The following is a 22,256-nucleotide window of genomic DNA, read 5'->3' as shown; positions in this document are numbered from 1 at the left end:
TCTCTCTCTGTTGACCAGGCTGGAGTGCAGTGGCATAATCTCAGCTTACCACAACCTCCACCTCCCAGGTGCAAGTAATTCTCCTGCCTCAGCCTCCCCAGTAGTTGGGATTACAGGCAGGTGCCACTACTCCTGGCTAATTTTTTGTATTTTTTGTAGAGACAGGATTTCACCATGTTGGCCAGGCTGGCCTCGAACCTGACCTCAAGTGATCCACCCTCCTCAGCCTCCCAAAGTGCTGGGATTACAGGTATGAGTCACGGCCTGTAAAGTGTCCAGCCATATATTACATTTTACATGTGCTTTCATTCATGTTGATTTTTACATAAAACTTACATGATATATAATACTTTATTCCCATTTTACAGATGTGGAAACTGAGGTTCATGGAGGTTAAATAACTAGAATTTAGCTATATTCTTTCTCTCTCAAGAATAAAATTATATAGAAAAAAATACAGTTAATATTTATTGAGCGGTTATCACGTGTTAGGTACTATTCTAGGAACAAGAAAAGGTCCCTGCCTTCGTGGAGCTTACATTGAGTAGATGCACTACTGGGGCTCAGGGAAATGCTTTGAGGTCAGTTCCAGTTTTCTTCCCCCCTACGATGTTCCTTCATACCACAGCTTCAGCAAAGGGTAGGAGCCACATAAACACATTAAAACTCATAGACTTGCACACCAAGAAGGGTGAGGTTTGCTATGTGTTTGTTATATATAATTTGTGTCATATGACTGTGTATGTAATTTATTAGATGAATGTATGTAAAATACATGTAAAGCAAGGGTGATTTCATTTCAAAGATGCCATAGAAAGCAGTGACTGACTTTTATCTCACAAGAGAGCCACAACGCCCATTTCACCTTTCAACAGGGGAACAAGAACGGGCAAATATGACATTAAGTAAGAGGAGACTGCTGCAGAGAAATCTTAATGACCAGACGCTGATAGTAGAATGCTTATGTAAGTGTGTGATCTTAGCTACACTTCACTTGTAGGAGAAACTAAACTACTTTTAGAAGGCAGGGAAAGAAATCAAAGATGCTGTCTGGGAATAAGTAAAAAGGAATCACTGCTAGATTAAATGCCAAGCACGGAAGTGAAGACTGTCTGCTCGGGAGTCAGGTGCCCTGTCTCCAGAGTCCCAGAGCAGCTTCATCGTTCACTGGCTGCTATGACCTTGCACATGAGATTTGACCTCTCTGGACCCAGTCTCTTCATCTGTAGAAGAGAGGTGGTAATAATTTTCACCTTGTAGAGTTAATATGAGGATTAAATGATGCATTTAAAATTCTTAGAAGCACTTTATAAAAACTAACTGTATCCATTGTTATCCAGATATCCTACACTTTACATGTACAGTGAAAACTGAAGCACAGAACAGAATGATATCCTTTGCAGGCATGGTAATTTCTCCATCATCAAACAAATTTCCAGTTATATTTGCCTTGTCTTTCCAACAACTTCAATAATAGGCAAGTGAGTTGATGCAGACATGTCATTCTGAGAGTCTAGTTAATTATGATATCATTATAATGGGAAGAGTTAAAATTCTCTATCTCATGCTAGCAAAATCCACATTTTCTAGGCTCATTTTGTCATGTGTATCTACACACACACACACATATACACACACACACGAGTTGTTACAAAGAAAAAGGTTCCCATAAGATTGAAGTGTTGAAAGGGCTCTCAAGGGTTATCTAGTCTGTCTAAGTTTGGCTAATGTTCAAAATCACTTGAGGAACTCTTAAAAAGTAAAATTCTTTCACCTTCAATCTAGAGATTCAGATTCAGTAAGATGAAGATGGAGACAGGACTGGGTGTTTCTTTTGTTTATTTGTTTGTTTTGAGATGAAGTCTTGCTCTGTCGCCCGGGCTGGAGTGCAGTGGCATGATCTTGGCTGATTGCAACCTCTGCCTCCCAGGTTCAAGCGATTCTCTTGCCTCAGCTTCCTGAGTAGCTGGGATTACAGGCACCCGTCACCATGCCCGACTAATTTTTGTATTTTTAGTAGAGACGGGGTTTCATCGTGCTGGCCATACTGGTCTTGAACTCCTGACCTCAAGTGATCTGCCCGCCTTGGCCTCCCAAAGTGCTGGGATCACAGGTATGAGCCACCGTGACTGGCTCTAACACTGGGTGTTTTTGAGAAGCTCCTCAGGTCGTTCTGCTTACATCCGAGATTTTGTGCACTACTGATGCAGCCACGCCTTCCTGCCTGGCACGTGAATTGGTTCCTGTCTGAGGTACTCCGCCTATCCTCCCTTCTCCACACTCTGTCACTTCCAGGAGAACATGAGCTCCAAAGTCTACCAGCTGCTTTAACTTTCCTTTCAGAAGTCTCAAAGTGCAGCCGTCTCTTGAAAATAAGGTCAAGCAGTCATGACCCCCACATTTGCAAACTTTTCCAAAGCTGTCCTTGACAGAGTTCCTAGCCCTTGGTGTGCTGGTGGGGCTGTGTGAGAGTACAGGTCAAGAAGACCTGGCCTTGAATCCTGGCTCTATCACACTGGAGTGAACAGTAACTCCTACCTTCTAGGCTGTGTGAGAATTAAAAGAGAATGCATATTAAAGGCAAACCACAGTACCTGGCTGATAGTAAGCACCCAATGAACCTTAGCTTGAACAAAATGAAGCAGCTTGAAGAAGCATCGGGAGAGCAGAGGAAAACTCCTTTCTCCATGTGCCAGTTTCTCCTTGGTCCCCTCCAGGTCTGAGACATCTTCCAAGGACTTTGCCAATGCTGGTCTTTCTTGGCCTGCTCTCAAGTGATGATTCTTAAGTGTCTAACTTTAGCTGAGGCTTTTTTTCTTGGTTGTTTTGCATATGTTTTTTAAGGTAGTGTTTAAATGGTAAAAATTGTTTATGTGACTACAAAGCATATTTCTTTCTGAGACCTGGGAGTATATGTTAAACAGATGCCCCAAGTAGATTTTCAATTATTCAACCCTTTCTTATTTAAAATTAACATATTGATTAAGCATCTTGTTTCTCCGAGCAGGAGCAGTGTCTCTTTCAGCAGGCAATTTTGAATCTTAGAAGCTCAAGACCTCCAGAGATGTAGCCAGATTTTCTGTGGCTCTCTCAGTGGTCAGTCCATCCTGCTCATGTGGGGATGTGGCCCACAGCACAGCAATCTATGTGTGTGAACAATATTGGAAATTTCAACTGTGGGTTTGCCCTGGGGAACTACAAACAAGGGAAACTTAATGGGGCTCTAACTGGTGCGGCAATGTAGCGTAGAAGTTGTGGACAAGCCTGTCCATTAGAAAGCATAGAGCGATCTGGGAGTGTAGAACAATTTGGCCTGGCTGAAATGTGGGGGCTGGGTGTGACAGCGGCAGAAGATGAAGCTAGAAAGCCTAGGTAGGTAATGACTAGATCCTGAAAGGTTTAGAGTCCCATGTTGAGTTTTTAATTTTATTTTTTTTTTTTGAGACAAGGGTCTTGCTATGTTGCCCAGGCTAGGTTTTGAAGTCCGGGCCTCAAGTGATCCTCTCACCTCAGCCTCTTGAGTAGCTGGGACTACAGGCATGAGTCACCACACTTAGCTCCGTGTTAAGGAGCGTAGATGTTGTCTTCAGGCTGACAGAGAATCATGGAGGATTTTTGTTTTTCTAAGCAGGAGAGTGACATGGTCAGATTTGAATTTCATAAGATTACTCTCATATTAGTGCAGTGCTTCTAGAATTTCAGCGTGCATGAGAATTCTCTGGCAATCTTGATAAAATTCAGGTTCTCGTTCAGTAGGTCTGGGGTACGATCCCCAATTCTGCCTTTCTTAATAAACTCCCAGGTGATACTGATGCTGCTGGTCTGTGGTAATACTTTAATCACCAGGTAGAGTTAAGAATCACTCAAAGTTAAGTGTTTCTTAAACTTTAAGGGCATCACAATCACCTGGAGGGGTGGTTAAACCCAGAATCAAAAACTTTTGCAGTTTTTGATTCAGTCACTCTGGCTGGGGCCCTAACAGGTTCCCAGGTGATGCTGATGCTGGTGATCTGGTGACCACATGGAGAGCTATTGAAGTGAAGGGTTGATTGATGGAGAGTAAGACCCAAGGGGAGGGGCCCAGTCAGGAGACCATGGCTGGAGTCCTGGTGTAACAGGACCAGGGCCAGATCTAAGGCAATACTACTGGGAGTGGAAGAGAAAGGGCAGATTTTATTGCTGGTTGACATCAGCAGGGCTTGGTGACTGACCAGCTGTAGGGAGATAGGGAAGACTGACATTGGAGGCCTTGTCCACTGAGCCAGTAGATCAGCAAGAAGAGGAAGCTTAGAGTGGGCAGTAATTGATTCTAGAAATTCTGAATGTGCCAAAGAGGGTTGACCTGCAGGGAAAATGGTGGAGTTGGGGAGAGAAGGGTCTGTATATGGTACTAACCCTGCTGAAGCAAATTTGCCCTGTGACTACAGGTAACGTATATCCACATGATTCATTCTGTTTAACCACAAGATGAGGCTCTTTTGCCTTTTCTCCTTCTAGGGTTGAGGCAAGTCTTGAAATGATGCATGCAAAGCGTATTAAACCGGTACAAAGGAAGAGACATTTAATTACCGAGCCTAAGCTTCTGTCTTTTCCTCCCAGCCATCCAAAATTACATGACAACATGCCCACTATATTCTGGGAAGTAAAAATCTCAGCAAGAACTCAAAGCTGTTTGCTGTCTTCTCACCAGGCCCCCTCCCTTGGTAGTTTATTTGATGAAGTTTTAAAAACACTTGAAATATTCTACTAAAAAAATGTACATGACTCACCCGGACCTCTGTTCAAGATTTCATCAGGCAACATGGTTAGAAGGTCATGGGCATCATTCCTTGGGGTGCTTCGAAGGATTTTCTTGGCTTTATGGTCCTTTGGACTTTGCTTATTAATTCTTGCCTCCCCATGAAGACTTTCCTTTAACTCCATTTGGGCCTGAAAATCATCAACCATAAATGATCATATTCTTCCCAAGCTACTTTCACCAGAATAAATCGACAGATCAGCCACTTTGCAAGTTGTAGACATCTGCAGTCTTCTAACCAGAACATGGTTTTCCTTTTCCTATTAGAAGGTATAGGAACTTTCTTTATTCACAGGCTTATTAGGAGAAAGGTGAGTATGCCCAGTCTCAAAAAGGTATGGCTCAATTAGGATGAGGACCCTTACAAAAATGTGTTTCTGTAGGCGAGCTGATATGACTGGAGTTGCAGAGAGTAGTGACTAAAGACTCATTTCCTAGAGGGAGGAGTTTGGAATATGACAGTTACAGGCATTACTGGTAAAGGGGTTTTGATAAAAAACGTTTTTCTCGTTAGGTAATTCTATGGTATGAATTATAGAGAGAGGCCTAGGTGTCAGAATGAAGAACTCACCCCCTTCCCCTTTCACTAAACCAAGAAAAATGATCTAGCCCCATTTTCCTATGCCCAGAATGTCATAGGAACTGTTCTTAAAACTGTTGTTAAAAATGGAGATTTGAGACATCCAGATACATCCTTGATAGGACTGAAAGCTTAGAAAAGACTCAACAAGGTTATTAGCAGAAGGAATCTTCCTGATTCTTGTCAGCTTTGGTAGTTGAACTTTCAACCTCAATGACTACATTTAAAATGCTAAGTAAAGACTGGCTATCTATGCTTGATATATTCATGTGTCAGGGCAGTGATTATGTGATGAACATTTGGTAAATATAACACTCTTTTCTCTTCTCATATTTACCTCTTGTCTTTTACGGATCATTTCCAGCATTTGCATCTTATGCAAATATTGTCTGTTCTGAGAAGTGTACATTGGAACCTGCATTTTCTTTTCCAGTACCTGCTATCAAAGACAACACACTTGTTAGTATGGGGTAATTTGTTACTGACTCTGCAATTCATAAGCTTAGATCCTTTTTGAAACAGAGTGAGATCTTAATCAGTCATAACCCAGAGAGATATCTTGTGATGGCAAAAGCGGACCATTGTGTGTCCCTGACAAGTCCTTTCTGTCACTATCAATGAATGAAGTGGCTCTTTGATGTGTATACATGTAGTTTTTAAGGTTGCTGTAGAGTTTTACAAAGCTTAAATGGGAATATATTTCCATATCTCATTTTTGATAAGATATCACTTCCCTTGTAAACAGAGGCTTATTGTTATCTCCCCAGAAATGTGTTCTGGCTTGAGGAAACCTTTCTTTTCCTCCCTGCCTCTTCTCCCATTGACTAATTGGCTGGCTATAAAATGAGAGGGAATCCACTGAATGGTGAAATGGAATCTATTTCCATAGAGTGCATTTCCATATGCCAGCCTAAGCTTTGGAGAATATTGCAGTTTAGGGAGGATTTGAGGTTATTTGTGACTCTGAATGTCTCCCTGCCGGTGCATCATAAACTTCTTGGGACAGTGCAGATGGTTATTGAGGGCAGCCCGAGGTGAACATACCTTCATTTGTCATTTGCTGTCGCCAGGAAAGGTGATGTATTTGGTGATACCTTTTGTGTTGCCGTGTGGATAGTGACTGTCAGCTGATGTGAACTCAGGGAGGGGCCATCTCCCCAGATGCTCTCAGCATCACAAACATGGCCTTGAGGACCTGAGTGTACCTGGACTTCTTTACCAAATCAGCCAGCCACACAGCAGCACCTAACTAGCTCCAAAACAAATTAGAAGTGGAAAGTGTTGAAAATCTGCTTCTACTTCCCAGCTTTCATTTCTGTGTGAGGGGAGTTCTAGTCAACAGAGCATTACAAGTGCATAGCGGGGAAAAGATATACAGAAGACATTTCCCAGGTTTACTTTTTGGTGAGGTTGTGGCAAATAAAGTAGAAATAACTTGCAGATAAGATTTCTCCTGCAAACTGAGAACAAAGAGCAAGTTTTAAACTGAGAGGAGGAATGAAAGGGAGGACTTATGCTGAATTTTTCACAGATTTGAAAACTTTCAGAATCAACAATTTCTAAGTAAAAGTCTTCTCTCATCCACAATGCCATTTTCAACACAAAGCAGGAAAGGGCACAGAATTCATGTAAGAGGTAAAAGCCACTGCCAGTTGGAGGCATGCATAGAAGATAATAAATAGCTTTGAAAAGTTCTTACTCTGAATGACTTAACAGTTTGATTTGTCTTTGAACTTTTCTGTGCAGAGACTGCTTGAAAGGATCAGTGTGCTCCAGTGCCCCAATCCTGCGTCGCCCACCTTCAGTTCACCTCCCTGTTAGGTTACTGCTGCAGCTCACCTTTGCTTTGTACGTTGTCCTGGCTTCTCGCTGGCTCAGGAGTCTTCCCGAAGTAATTACTCGTGGCAAGTCAATGGGTTCAAGCTTCTAGAAGTTCAACGTTTAGAGCAGTCAGCATTCCTCATGCCATGAGATGATGAAACACAAAAGCCAGACATTAAACTATCTTAACACTTTGCAAAAGCATCACTTATTTCTGAGAGCATACAGGAAAGGTGATTCCAACAGCATTACAGTTATATTGGTGCAAAAGGCTTTTCAACCTATCTGGGTTCTCTATTGTTCTAGTGTACTGTCTCCAGTGCCTTATTGATCTAAATGTTGGTCAGAGAGCTAGGAGACTAGGAATCCTCTTCCGTCTGCATTGAGGGACCATGTCCAAAGTTATCAAACCACCAGGATCTTAGAATATTAGCGATAAAAGAGGCACTAGGAAGTTATTTTATTTTACACATCCCTTAGGTACCCAGCTGAACTATTCCAGCCCTTAGGGAAGCAATCTGTTTTAAAGATCCCTAGAGAACATTTTTGGTAGTGATTACTGGTGATTACAAGACACATTTAAAATGAAAGTGCAGTATGCTAACACATCTTAGAGCTGTCTTTTTCTAGGAGGGACTTGGCTTGATAGAGATCATGTTGGCGTTTCAGGGGGTCACTAGGACTGGGCAGCAATCCATGTCAATAGGCCTGCCTCCAGCCCTTATTGCCTTAGAAACTGAGTACTGAGAAGTGACCAAGCAGGTTTGGGAGACAAAGGCTGGTCTACTTACATTGACATGCAATGGGGAGCGTGGAGTTGATCGGTTCCTTCAGTGACTGCTACATGCCAGACATGGGGATGCAATGATCAGCAAAAAAGGATGTGGCCCCTCAAGGAGCTTACAATCTATGCATAATAGATATTCTTTTGCTTGTGTGATTATTCAAGTGATAATTACAAACTGTGGTTAGTGCTTTGAAGAAAAAATCTGCAGGGCAGAACCATGACACTACAAAACTGAAGGACTCAAGCTGAAAAATGGGGTCTTAGGGGTTGAATTTTGCCCTCCCACAAAATTCGTATGTTGAAGCCCTAGCACTCCAGAATGTGAACTTATTTGCAAATTGGGTCATTGCAGATATAATTAAGATGAAGTCATACTGGAGTAGGGCAAGCCCCTAATTCAACATGATAGTGTCCTCCTAAAAAAGGGGAAGTTAGAACACAGACACACACACAGGCAGGACACAATGTGAAGATGAAGGCAGATGTTGGAGTGATGGTTCTTCAAACCAATGAATAATATCAAAGAGTGCCAGAAAACTACCTAAAGCTAGGAGAGAGGCATGGAACAGATTCTCCCTCCCAGGCCTCAGTGAACCAACCCTAGGGACACCTTGATCTCAGCTTTCCAGCTTCCAGAGCTGGGAGGCAGTATGTTTGTGTTGTTTAAGCCACCCAGTTTGTGGTACTCTGTTACAGAAGGCTTAGCAAACTAAGGAAGGAGGGAAAGGGCTAGGGAGGCAATTCAAGAAAGTGCCCTAAGGTAGTACCTTTTCAGTAGAAATTGCAAGATTGAGAGTTTTTAGTGGACTAAGGTATGCTATAGCCCTGAAGTGAAGCGTGATCATGATCTGTTGAAGGAATGGAAAGAAGTCGATTGGCTGCTGTTTAGAGTAAGTGAAACAGCAGCTTGGAATGAGCTGGGGAGGTGAGGCAGAAACCAGGTCATGTAGGGCCTGGCAGGCCATCAAGATGGTGGTCCCTTAAGAGCAATGGGAAGCCATTGGCATGTATTAAGCAAAGGAGTGACATGATTGCATTTGCTTTTTTTTAAAAAAGGTCACTCTGGCTGCAGTGTGGAAACCAGAAAGGAGTAATTATGAATGTGGGGAGATCAGTTCTGAGGACAAAGATGGTGGACTAGGGTTGAGGGAGGGAAATGAAATTGAGGAGCTCTACAAATATTTTAAGCTGACCAAACAAGATTCATTATGGTTAGTGAAGCGGAGTAGAGTCCTCAGTGCTAGGGAGGGAGGGTATCATTCACTGTAAAGCGCAATCCCGAGGAAGACCTAGTTTGGGTGGGATGTAGAAGGGAAATACAAATTTGATTTGCAGCAGATTGAGTTTGGGACACCTTAGAGACAGGCCAGTGCAGATGTTGAGTTATATAGGGAGCTTGAGAGGAGAGGTCTGTGCTGGAGATTTTGAGGGATAATCCCAGAGTGGAGTATGAGTGAAGCCAAGGTCATGGGCAAGGTCAGGAGTGAGAAGAAAAGAGCCAACAACTGCAGACTCCAGGAGTTCCAGTGGTAAGGCTGGTGGCCAGGGAGACTGGAAAATGATGGCTCAGGAAGGAAGAGGAATACCACGAGGACAGGATGCTGCAGCAGAGTGTGAGCCCCACTCCCACCGTGGTCCAACACTGAAGGCGCATGCTAATTTACTTTAAAATGGTTTTGTGTTGGTACGATTTGTTATATTACTAAGGGGCAGATTTGGAAGTCAACTTGGCTTTCAAGGTGACCAGGATAAAAAGAGAGAGTGGAACCAGGGAAGATAGATACTAGATATTCAGCACTGGTAAGAGGGAGAATGACTTGGGTCCCCCACTACTTCCCTGTAGAACCATTCCTATGTCCCTGGTCCTAGACTGGAGAGCACCCAGCAGTCCTTTCTGCTGGAGCAGCTCAAAGTACACCTGGTAAGGAAGAGAAGAAGAGCAAAGGATATGGAGACAGAGAAGAGAACAAGGGGAAGAGCTCATCTTTATGTTAGGCTTGTTCCAGGTAGTGATTTGCATTTGTGGTGGAAAGTGGTTTTTGGTTCCATTCTCACCTCAGAGTAGGAAGTGGGTCTTTTAACAGCTTAGCAAAGATGTAATGAGAGGTGATCAATCCTAGTAAGAGGAGTTTCTCTGTTCCCCTGGCTTTTAACTCTGCAGGACATGAAGAGGCAAAGCAAATGGGACCTGCTGGCACAAGGGGCAGCCGCTGGTTGAGTCAGAACACTGCAAGAAAAGGAGGAGAGGAAGGGAAGGGAGGCCAAAGGAGGGGGGCCCCTCAAGGCACCTATGGGAGGAAGAATTAGCAATGACTGAAGGGGAATTTCTAGAAGTTGGGGAGAACAAGTGTTTGTGCCATCCTCTGGGCAGGGAAAGTGTTCAGGATTTGGTTCTTTTCCATTAGGCCTATATGCCTTTGCAGCCATTACTGCACACCATGCCCAGGGTGATAAATATGTCATCTCATTCAATCCTCATGTGAACCCTGTGGATAATTATGATGAGTCCGCATTTCAGACAGGTTGCTGGCTTGTCTAAGGTTGCACAGCTAGAAAGTGGCATCTCCAGGATTCAAGCGCAAGTGTGTCCAGCTCCAAATCCAAAGCTCTTTTCTGCACTATATGTTCTCCAAAATGGTTTATCATCAGACTTTTCAGGGATTAAAAAAAGAAAAAGAAATTCCTGGCCCATTCACTAGAGATTGAGATTCAACAGGTCTGGGATATGTCCTGGAAATATGTATTTTCAAAATTCTCCCAGGGATTCTGATGATTTTTTTCTAGGTTGGGGGCCATTGACTTCCACATCGCCTCCAGTGAATAAAGGAATGACATCAAGGTAGACTACTGAGGATATTTTGTGGAATATTATTGAGAAATTGAGTCTGAAAAAGCCAAGAATTTTTAGCTTTAATAAACTCATTTATCCATAAGTTCATAGACCAAGTTTTTGCTTTGATAGTATAAATATGTAATTAATCACAGATCTCTTTCTTTTATTTTCAATCTTTCTATTTAAACACACAATTATTTTCTTTTATTATTATACTTTAAGTGCTGGGATACATGTGCAGAACGTGCAGGTTTGTTACGTAGGTATACACGTGCCATAGTGGTTTGCTGCCCCCATCAACATCTACGTTATCAAGTCAGAACACTGCAGGAAAAGGGGAAGGAGAGGAAGGGGAAGGGAGGAGATTTTGAGCAATAATCCCAGAGTACAGCACGAGTGAAGCCAAGGTCATGGGTAAGGTCAGGAGTGATAGTATAAATATGTAGTTAATCACAGATCTACATTAGGTATTTCTACCTACATCATCTATGTTAGGTATTTTTTCTAATGCTATCCCTCCCCTAGACCTCCACCCCCGACAGGTGTGTGATGTTCCCCTCCCTGTATCCATGTGTTTTCATTGTTTGACTCCCACTTATGAATGAGAACATGCAGTGTTTTGTTTTCTGTTCCTGTGTTAGTTTGAGGAGAATGATGGTTTCCAGCTTCATCTATGTCCCTGCAAAGGACATGAACTCATTCTTTTTTATGGCTGCATAGTATTCCATGGTGTATAAGTGCCATATTTTCTTTATCCAGTCTATCACTGATGAACATTTGGGTTGTTTCCAAGTCTTTGCTATTGTGAACAGTGCTGCAATAAACCTACGTGTGCATTCGTCTTTATAGTAGAATAATTTATAATCCTTTGGGCATATACCCAGTAATGGGATTGCTGGGTCAAATGATATTTCTAGTTCTAGATCCTTGAGGAATCGCCACACTGTCTTCCACAATGGTTGAACTAATTTACACTCCCACCAACAGTGTAAAAGCATTCCTATTTCTCCACATCCTGTTGGTTCCTAACTTTTTAATGATCACTGTTCTAACTGGCATGAGATGCTATCTCACTGTGGTTTTCATTTGCATTTCCCTAATGACCAGTGACAATGAGCTTTTTATCACATGTTCGTTGGCCTCATAAATGTCTTCTTTAGAGAAGTGTCTGTTCATATCCTTTGCCCTCTTTTTGATGGGGTTGTTTTTTTCTTGTAAATTTGTTTAAGTTCTTTGTAGATACTGGATATTAGACCTTTGTCAGATGGATAGATTGCAAAAATTTTCTCCCATTCTATAGGTTGCTTGTTCACTCATGCTAGTTTCTTTTACTGTGCAGAAGCTCTTTAGTTTAATTAGATCCCATTTGTCAATTTTGGCTTTTGTTGCCATTGCTTTTGGTGTTTTAGTCATGACATCTTTGCCCATGCCTATGTCCTGAATGGTATTGCCTATGTTTTCTCCTAGGATTTTTACGGTTTTAGGACTTACATTTAAGTCTTTAATCCATCTTAAGTTAACTTTGGTATAAAATGTAAGAAAGGGGTCCAGTGTCAGTTTTTTTGCATGTGGCTAGCCAGTTTTCCTAACACTATTTATTAAATAGGAATCCTGTCCCCATTGCTTGTTTTACTCAGGTTTGTCAAAGATCAGATGGTTGTAGATGTGGGGTGTTATTTCTTTCTGTTCTGTTTCACTGGTCTATATATCTGTTTTGGTACCAGTACCATACTGTTTTGATTACTGTAGGCTTGTAGTATAATTTGAAATTAGGCAGTGTGATGCCTTCAGCTTTGTTCTTTTGGTTTAGGCTTGTCTTGGCTATAAGGGCTCTTTTTTGGTTCCATGTGAAATTCGAAGTAGTTTTTTCTAATTCTGTGATGAAAGTCAATGTTAGCTTGATTGGAATAGCATTGAATCTACAGATTACTTTGGGCAGTATGACCATTTTCACAATATTGATTCTTCCTGTCTATGAAAATGGAATGTTTTTTAATTTGTTTGTGTCCTCCTTTATTTTGTTGAGCAGTGGTTTGTAGTTCTCCTTGAAGAGGTAATTTACATCCCTTGTAGGTTGTATTCCTAGGTTTTTTATTCTCTTTGTGGCAGTTATGAATGGGAGTTCATTCATGATTTGGCTCTCTGTTTGTCTTTTATTGGTGTATAGGAATGCTTGTGATTTTTACATATTGCTTTTGTATCCTGAGACATTGCTGAAGTTGCTTGTCAGCTTCAGGAGATTTTGGGCTGAGATGGTGGGGTTTTCTAAATATACAATTATGTCATCTGCAAACAGAGACAATTTGACTTCCTCTCTTCCTATATGAATGCCCTTTATTTCTTTCTCTTGCCTGATTGCCCTGGCCAGAACTTCCAATACTATGTTGAATACGAGTGGTGAGAGAGGGCATCCTTGTCTTGTGCTGATTTTCAAAGGGAATGCTTTTAGCTTTTGCCCAGTATGATTTTGGCTGTGGGTTAGTCATAAATAGCTCTTATTATTTTGAGATACATTGCATCAATAACTAGTTTATTGAGAGTTTTTACCATGAAGGGCTGTTGAATTTTATCAAAGGTCTTCTGCATCTATTGATATAATCATGTGGTTTTTGTCATTGGTTTTGTTTATGTGATGGATTACATTTATTGATTTGCATATGTTGAATCAGCCTTGCATCCCAGGGATGAAGTTGACTTTATCATAGTGGATAAACTTTTTGATATGCTGTTGAATTCGATTTACCAGTATTTCATTGAGGGTTTTGCATCAATGTTCATCAGGGATATTGACCTGAAATTTTCTTTTTTGTGTGTGTCTCTGTGAGGCTTTGGTATTGGGATGATGCTGGCCTCATAAAATGAGTTAGGGAGGTGTCCTTCGTTTTTTTTTGTTTGTTTGTTTGGAATAGTTTCAGAAGGAATGGTACCAGCTCCTCTTTGTGCCTCTGGTAGAATTTGGCTGTGAATTTGTCTGATCCTGGGCTTTTTTTTGTTGTTGGTAGGCTATTAATTATTGCCTTAATTCTAGAACATGTTATTGATCTATTCAGGGATTCTACTTCTTCCTGTTTTAGTCTTGGGAGGGTATATGTGTTTGGGAATTTATCCATTTATTTTAGATTTTCTAGTTTATTTGCATAGAGGTGTTTATAATATTCTCTGATGGTAGTTTGTATTTCTGTGGGATCAGTGGTGATATCCCCTTTATCATTTTTTTTTATTGCATCTATTTGATTCTTCTCTCTTTTCCTCTTTATTAATCTGGCTAGTCGTCTATCTATTTTGTTAATCTTTTCAAAAAATAAGCTCCTGGATTCACTGATTTTTTGAAGGGTGTTTTGTGTCTCTACCTCCTTCAGTTCTGCTCTGATCTTAGTTGTTTCTTGTCTTCTGATAGCTTTTGAATTTGTTTGCTCTTGCTTCTCTAGTTTTCTTAATTGTGATATTAGGGTGTTGATTTTAGATCTTTTATGCTTTCTCTTGTGGGCATTTTAGTGCTATAAATTTCCCTCTAAATACTGCTTTAGCTGTGTCCCAAAGATTCTGGTATGTTGTGTCTTCATTCTCACTTTTTTCAAAGAATTTATTTATTTCTGCCTGAATTTCGTTATTTACCCAGTAGTCATTTAGGAGCTGGTATTCAATTTCCATGTAGTTGTGCGGTTTTGGGTGAGTTTCGTAATCCTGAGTTCTAATTCTAACAAGGGTTAAGTGGTACATATCTTCAAGAACTCTCTCCAGGCTGAGTTTCTTCCTGGCCTTTGAAAAGAGCCTTAAGCAATCACACTATTCCTTCACAAAAGCCACTAGATGGCAGCAACTAACATTGCAACTGGGATTTCTTCGTTAAATCATTTGGCACTTGATTTGAGCACTGTAGAAAAAATTGTTGGTGAAATTGGCTTCAGCTAAATAAGCCAGTCAGATGAAATTGCCTCAGAATTCTGGGTTTATATGCATGTTCCTTTTCCCTGTCCAGGAAGTGAGATGTCTCACTTCATCATCTTCAAAGAGAACACAGTGAAAGGAACTATTGGAGAATCGGTTAGAATGACATCTTATTTTCATTTTATAATATAAATTATCACTTGTCTTAAGACTTCTGGATTATTTGACTTCTCAAACAAAACAAATGGTCAGCATAATCAATTGAAGCGTATTCTAGGAGATTTGGGAATCTGGTGAAGGGCCAACAAGAGTGCTGACATGAAAGTTGCAATGTCAATTGATTGGCCAGGGTGGGTCTTATAGGGACAGTGAGATTTGAACACATATTTTGAGATGAGGGAGTTATTCAAGGAGATCATTTGAGGACACACTACATGTGTGGGGAAAACACCTCCAACTTAAGCTAGGCTTGAAATGGTTGGATAAGAAGATGATCAGGCCAGAGCGGACAGCACAAATCAACTCTTCAATAAAAAGGTACATTTGATTTGGAGTTCCCTGGTGGACACTCTCAGAGCCTCTCAGCTCCAGGTTGGATAATGCTAGTTCATGACTTTCTCTTTATTTGAGGAGTAGATGTTTAGGAAGTAGAAGTTACCAAAAATATAACTCAAATAATTTAGCATACAATTAGATTTGGTTTAATAATTAAAAATACTTTGAGAATTTTCCTTGGCAGAAATTAGGCTATTAATTAGCATGTCATGAGGGCCCAGCATGTATTATTCTCTCAAAAACTCATTTGTGCTGGAAAATATGCTGAGCTGCATTTGTGAAGATAATTATAGCTGATATCTTTGGGAGTGTCTGCCAAGTTTCTAGTGATTTCCCTCCTCTTTGGGAGCTGACTCCAGAATCTACAGGGGTGACTCCTCTGCCCATGTATCTACTGCATGAGCACATCCTCTGGACATAGCTCATTGGACCAGAGCTGGAATCATGAGCAAAGCTGAGCAAATATCCTTTCTTCTAGGAATCTGGAATTGGAGTCAAGAAGGCCAATCTATCCATTTGAGTGGAACTAAAAGATACAAGCTCAGGGTGGCCATATTTCATTGTCTGCCTGTGCCTGAGGAATAGAGAAAACTGATCAATGGAGAGAAAAATATGGCAAATGCACAGAGGAGAGCTTAGGGCAGACATTTAGAGAGCTCTGCATTTCAGGTTCCAAATCACAATTCTTCCCTGAAGTTTAAGTGTCTCCCACAACTTTGGTTCAATAAAACATTTCCATATCCTTCTAATTAATCACGTTAGTTATTTTTGCTAGTCAATGAGACTTCTAATACAGAGATGTTACAGTGATGCTACAGACTTCTAATACAGTGATTATAGGTCTGCAGTAGCAGGAAGTGCACTTTGAGTGTTTTTCTTTCCTTCCTCCAGCAAGGATGATGGGTCTCATTGTCATTCACTCACTCATTCATTTCACTCACAAACTTTTGTGGAGCTCTTACTAAGTATTAATGGCTGAAGACATAAGACTGAATAAGGCATAATCTTTGCAACCTAAGAATGGAAGAACATTTTTGCAATCCATCCATCTGATAAAGGTTTAATATCCAGAGTCTTCAAGGAACTTAAACAAATTTACAAGAAAAAAACCAAACAACTCCATGAAAAAGTGGGCAAAGGACATGAACACGTTTCAAAAGAAGACATATATGCAGTCAACAAACATGAAAAAAAAGCTCAACACCACTGTTCGTTAGAGAAATGCAAATCAAAACCACAATGAGATATGATCTCATACCAATCAGAATGGCTATTATTAAAAAGTCAAAAAACAACAGATGCTGCTGAGGTTGTGGAGAAAAAGGAATGCTTTTACACTTTTGGTGGGAATGTAAATTAGTTCAACCACTGTGGAAGACAGTATGGTGATTTTTCAAAGGCAGACATGCCATTTGACCCAGCAATCTTGTTATTGATTATATACTGAAAGGAATATAAATCATTCTATTATAAAGACACATGCATGCGTATGTTAATTTCAGCACTATTTACAACAGCAAAAACATGGAATCAATGTAAATGCCCATCAATGATAGACTGGATGAAGAAAATGTAGTACCTACACACCATGGAATTCTATGCAGCCATAAAAAGGAACAAGTTCATGTCCGTTGCAAGGACATGGATGGAGTTAGAAACCATTATCCTCAGCAAAACTAACTCAGGAACAGAAAACTAAACACTACATGTTCTCACTTATAAGTGGGAGCTGAACAATAAGAACACATGGACACAGGGAGGGGAACAACAGACATTGGGTCCTGTCAGGGTTGGTGGGGAGGGAGAGCATCAGGAAAAACAGCTAAGGGATGCTGCTTAATACTGAGGTGATGGGTTGATCTGTGCAGCAAACCACCATAGCACATGTTTACCCATGTAACCAACCTTCACATCCTACACATGTACACCTGAACTTAAAAGTTGAAGAGAAAAAAAGACATAGTTTTTGCATTGAAATAATTCATGTCTTGATTCTTTGTTTTTAAGATGGTTATTAGGGTGTGTGCATGTGGGGGTGGGGGAGTGGCGCAGTGTTCGACTCGGAAATACCAAAGCTCTCTTTTTGACCTTGTTTGACTATTGAGAGAATCAAAACCTAACCTTCTTTGTTTAGAATTGATAGACATAAAAAGTACTTTGTGAAATTAAAGTACTAGACAAATATTTTTCACTAGAGTAATATCTTCTATTTGAACTAATCAGCTTAGAGGCTTCACAGAAACTGTTAAACACACTGCTTTGAAAGGAAGTATTTGATTTAGGAATAACATTTTAAAACTGTCCTGTTTACCTAGAGGATTTGTAAAAACTTGTAAATTAGATATTAGTTTGTTATATTTCATTTTATTTTTCTTTATCTAAAGAATAATTTTGTAGTTTCTAATATTTGGGGAAAAGATACTCTTTTGGGACAAAATGATATAATCACTTCAAATAATGGTTGTGAGCTTCTGTAGAAGACAGGCAAATAAAAACCAACTGAGACGGAACTAATCCCCAACAAATGAAGTCCGACACACCTGGGATTGGTTCAGGCATCTGGGTGAATTGTGTAGCAGGTGGGATTTGGCTTCAAGCGTCAGTGACAGATCCTGCTCACAAGAAAGCCCCAAATCTTCCTTCCAGTGATGCTTATTTTCAAGAACCACTTTAATCTATCCATTCCCTTTTTAGGTTGAGAGCTCTTAAAATATATAGCTATTTAGAGAGAAGCCATTACATATTTATTAAGGTGAATGCATTTAAAGCTCTTGCTTTGCTTCCTTGGGATCCAGTGTCCCCAGTTTAAACAACCAGTTAACATCTAGAACAATAAAAGGTTAAAGATAGACGAGCTATAGAAATTACTTATGCTGATAGTTAAGAATACAGACTTTGGAGATCTGGTTGATATCTGGCCTCTGTGAGTCTTGGGCTGGTGACCGAACTCTCTGACTAGCATGTATAAAACAGAGAGAATTCTTCCTTTTTCATAGGTGGCTAAGAAGATTAAAGGAATGACATAGATTAGATTGCCTAGCATAGTGTCTGACTTGTAGTGGGGTAATTAAATATTAGTAGCTGTTATTATTTATTACAAGTTATTTTCCCATAGTCACCCAACTAATGAGTGCTAGATTCAAGCTCCTTGAGTTCCATCACACCTATGTCCTTGCTACTAAACTTGCTTCTTTCAGTTGCCAGTCTTAAAAAAGCGAAATCATTGCTAAAGGAAATCTTAAAGTAGCATCATCTTTGCAATTGATGACATTTTCTTTAAGAACATTCTCATTAATAGCTTGGTAATTATCAATATCTCTCTTTGATGATTATAGTTTAAAAAGGGATGTTACCATTATGTCCAAGAAATTCCTTATGAAGCCTTTTAAATTCATCTTACTTGCAGTCTTTGGGGTGGATGCCTTTTAATAATACTTGTTTCTTTGTGTTCCAATGGGATGTCAAAATACACGTCTCTGGATGCTTGAAGGATTGGAGAAGAAGCAAGAATAAAACATTAAATATAATTTATGATTACACCAGGCAATCATTAGTTACTAGAGTTTGTCAACACGATTTTGTACCTTTTTAGTTATACATGTCTCACGTGGGTTGAGTGTGGAGATGAAACACAGAAAGCAGGGAAACCACATTAGTGCAAATGACACTATTTTAGTGTAGATCCAGGATTTAATTTCTGCTCTCTTAACTTCCTACTCAGGTTCATATGTAGAGAAAGAGTTACAAAATACCAGTATGTTGAGTGCAAATATTTTTCAAACAGAATTAGGCCTGGAAAACAGACATTTACGGACTTGTTTTAATTCCATAAAATCTCCTCCCCAAAATATAAGACATCAGAAAAAACATGTAACTTTAAAAAATGAAAATAATCTTCTCAGATAAAATAGATGATAGATAGGTGATTACACAGAGATGAGAAAGAAATGGAGTGTGTGTAATCACAATTAAACAGTCCCTTTAACTAGGAAAGAAATTTCCACAGGTTGCTACTATCATGCAACATAGCAATATTCTTTCCTGATGAAACAAGCCGGCGATACAGAGTTAAGCCTCTATTAGGAAACAGAGAGGCTCAACGGATTCATTATGGATTTTATTTTCCAGCTTGATTATCCTGAGCTCTTGGGAGTGCTACCATGACCAATGCTGCATGAATGAAATTCTTGTCCTTCCCCTTTAACAATCTGGGCACAGTCTGATTTCTAGATTGTTTCGTAGACTATTTTACAGCCCCGCTTTGCATTTTAAATGGAAAAATCCCTGGGTAATTATGCATCTCTATCCCTAAGACATGTGAATGACCATTTTAGGAACTTTGTTCTCTCTAACTTTTAGTGGGATGGAAACTATGTCCTTATTTTCTTTTGAAAAGATGCCAGTGTACTAAGCAGGACAGAAGCAACAGCAAACATAGTGGATTTAAAAATGTCAGTATTTTCAGCAATTTTTTTCAGAAGCCTTTCCTGCTACTTATTTTTTTTTATGATTTTAGTGATATTATTTCATTATTTAATTAGATTCTCCTCAAATGGCATAGGCTACATCAGGCATTTATTTTTACCCTTGATTACAAGTGAAAAAAAATTAATGAAGTAACTTGCCCAAGGTCATACGATTTGGCATTTGATGGAGCTGGGGTAAGAATACGGAAAATACTTATCAGAATCCTCATGATCTCCTTGTTATTTATATTTAATGTGATTTTGTCATTTCAAACATAAGCACATTTTCCAGTTGGGACTCTAAAGCACATGAATCAGCTTTCACCATTTATTCAGTTACCAAAATCTTTTTTTTTTTTTTTTTTTGAGATAGAGTCTCTGTCACCAAAATCTTAAAATTCTGGAAGGGGGTTTGGATAAAAAAGGAATTCCTCAGTAGGAGCATTGCAGACTCTTATTACACATTCATGCTCCATTTTGAAAATCGTGTCTAATCACCTATCCATCTATCTATCATTAAAAAAAATCTTAAGAGGAAAATTCCCATCCATGGGCTTAAGAACTTGGAGAGTATAAAGAACATAAAAGTAGGTCATATAGAACCAACCAAAGGTTATCAATTCTGAAGACAGTAGCCATAAAAAATCATGCCAGGCAAGATTTACTAGGTACCAAAAGAAAAAGTGAGGCTTTCTGAACAAGGCATCCAATAAGGGAAACTTCTTTGTGTAAATGATCCAGAAGGTGAAGAAAGGGGAAACCAATATACACATATACCTATGTATATATTATAAACATATATTTCTCTTTCTAAGTGAGAATATCTGTTTAATTATCATTGTGGCCATCAGAAAACATTTGACATGGCTTATAAAATATCCCAGGATAATTTATAGCCACTTCAGGCTCAGAGCTTCCAATCATAAGGGGAAAGAATTCTGTTAGTTCTGCAGACGACCATGAAGAATGTGGAGTTGGGAAAGGGTGACTCATCCACTCCTCTGTACTACAATAAATCAATTCTGTTTAGGATGGTTTCAAAATTCATGTTAGAATGACTTCACTCCTAAAGTGCTGCTTTCAAAACCACAAAGCCTGGTGCATTAAACTGTACTGGAGAGAATGATTTAAATTTAGAATCTAACTGAAACGTGATTGCTATCGTTTATCACATTAGTATCTATATAATTTTAATGGTCTGGCAAAGCTAGGTATAAACATTGAAAACATTACAAACTGAGCTGAAACAAAATGATTTTTCCTTCTCATATAGAATAGTGAAAAGTCCTTCGTACAGTTTATACTCTCATTCTAATGACCCAGAATACTTTCAATTGACATTCAGTCTTCATTGAAAGATCTGTTTGAGTTTTCAAAGATAGCTTAAATTCCTTTACATTTCAATAATTTAGGAACTTTCTGAGATCATGGAGACAGTCAGATAAATCTATTAATAATGCTCCCTGGTCCAGATACACACATCTCATGCTGGGGCTTATGTTTACCTGCAGAATATCTTCCATAACAGGTTTCCTGTAAAGGTGGCAGCTGCCCTTCCAAAGCTTTATTCCGGTCCTGCAGTCTTGCCAGTGAATATGAAGTCTTTTCTTCCAAATTCTGATTGCATGCAAAGTCCACAGGGCCAGCTGAGGGAGCCTTTACCTCTTTGTTTTGCAAAGGTGCTACTTTAATCACTCTAGGGTGAGCCTTAGAGTGACTCAGGCCCATTTCATGTGAAAGACATTCAGAGGAAAGCTGCAAGCGAAGTGGTTTTGGGGTCTTTAATATAGCCTGTTTTAATCAAGGCATTTCAGAAGTTTACCCTGGCTTTACGGAGCAGTCATTTCCTTCTAGCAGGCACCCTTCTAGCTCTGTTTCACTGCACACTAACCCTTCTGGCAACTTCCTGGGAGGCTGGTTTCCATGGAGTCTTCCTTCAACTTTGCCACTTCAGACCCAAAGAATCCAGTTAAACATTGACTTGGCTATGCTACTTTCTGAAATACTCAGTGTTAGGAAAAGAAGCCACTATTGATTATTAAACAAATATCTAACATCAGGAAGGTTATTAACAGAGAGAGAGAGAGAGAGACAGAGAGAGAGAGAAAGAGAGAGATGTAGAGCAGAGGTTTAGAGAAGTCTAAAGTTGACCCTTTCATTGCAAATACCTTTGTAAAAAACTAACAGCTAAGAATAGCTAAGCCATCTTTGGAATTGAGAGGATGCATGCCAACGACCAAGGCTTTGTTAATCTTTAATTTTAATTAAATGAATTATCCTTCAAATATGAAGGAAGGCAGCTGAGTGGCTAAAGTGTCATTTGATTTTTCTGTTGATGAGTTGCCTTTGAAGGGGATGAATGCATTGCAGGTCAGGAGGATAATAGAAAAATTTTTCCTGGGGATGAGGGGACAAACTTCTTTAATAAATGGTCTAAGTAAACCTCGAGTTTTTAAAGATAGCCTATTTACTATGTTTTTAAATTAAATTAAGTGATTTATTTTTGAGACAGGGTCTCACTCTGTCAC

At 39.7% G+C, this 22,256-nt stretch overlaps 1 protein-coding gene across 1 annotated transcript in view; it reads right to left on the bottom strand.

The window, feature by feature from the left end:
• CCDC198 (coiled-coil domain containing 198) overlaps window positions 1-21,691 on the bottom strand; it is a 26,111-nt gene extending 4,420 nt beyond the window's left edge. Inside the window, exons 1-5 of the mRNA XM_017531058.2 lie at window positions 21,234-21,691; window positions 18,663-18,745; window positions 7,218-7,304; window positions 5,716-5,817; window positions 4,770-4,929 (exon numbers count right to left, since the gene is read on the bottom strand). Of these exons, the coding sequence (XP_017386547.1) occupies window positions 4,770-4,929; window positions 5,716-5,817; window positions 7,218-7,304; window positions 18,663-18,745; window positions 21,234-21,456 (655 nt within the window). The 5' untranslated portion in view covers window positions 21,457-21,691. The remainder of the gene's footprint in view (window positions 1-4,769; window positions 4,930-5,715; window positions 5,818-7,217; window positions 7,305-18,662; window positions 18,746-21,233) is intronic.
• Window positions 21,692-22,256: the final 565 nt, after the last annotated feature.

Source organism: Cebus imitator, unplaced genomic scaffold (assembly GCF_001604975.1).
Source record: "Cebus imitator isolate Cc_AM_T3 unplaced genomic scaffold, Cebus_imitator-1.0 Scaffold70, whole genome shotgun sequence".
In the NCBI taxonomy this organism is placed as follows: Eukaryota; Metazoa; Chordata; class Mammalia; order Primates; family Cebidae; genus Cebus; species Cebus imitator.
The sequence above is the reverse complement of the archived record's forward strand: the minus strand, read 5'-3'. Positions and strand labels throughout refer to the sequence as shown.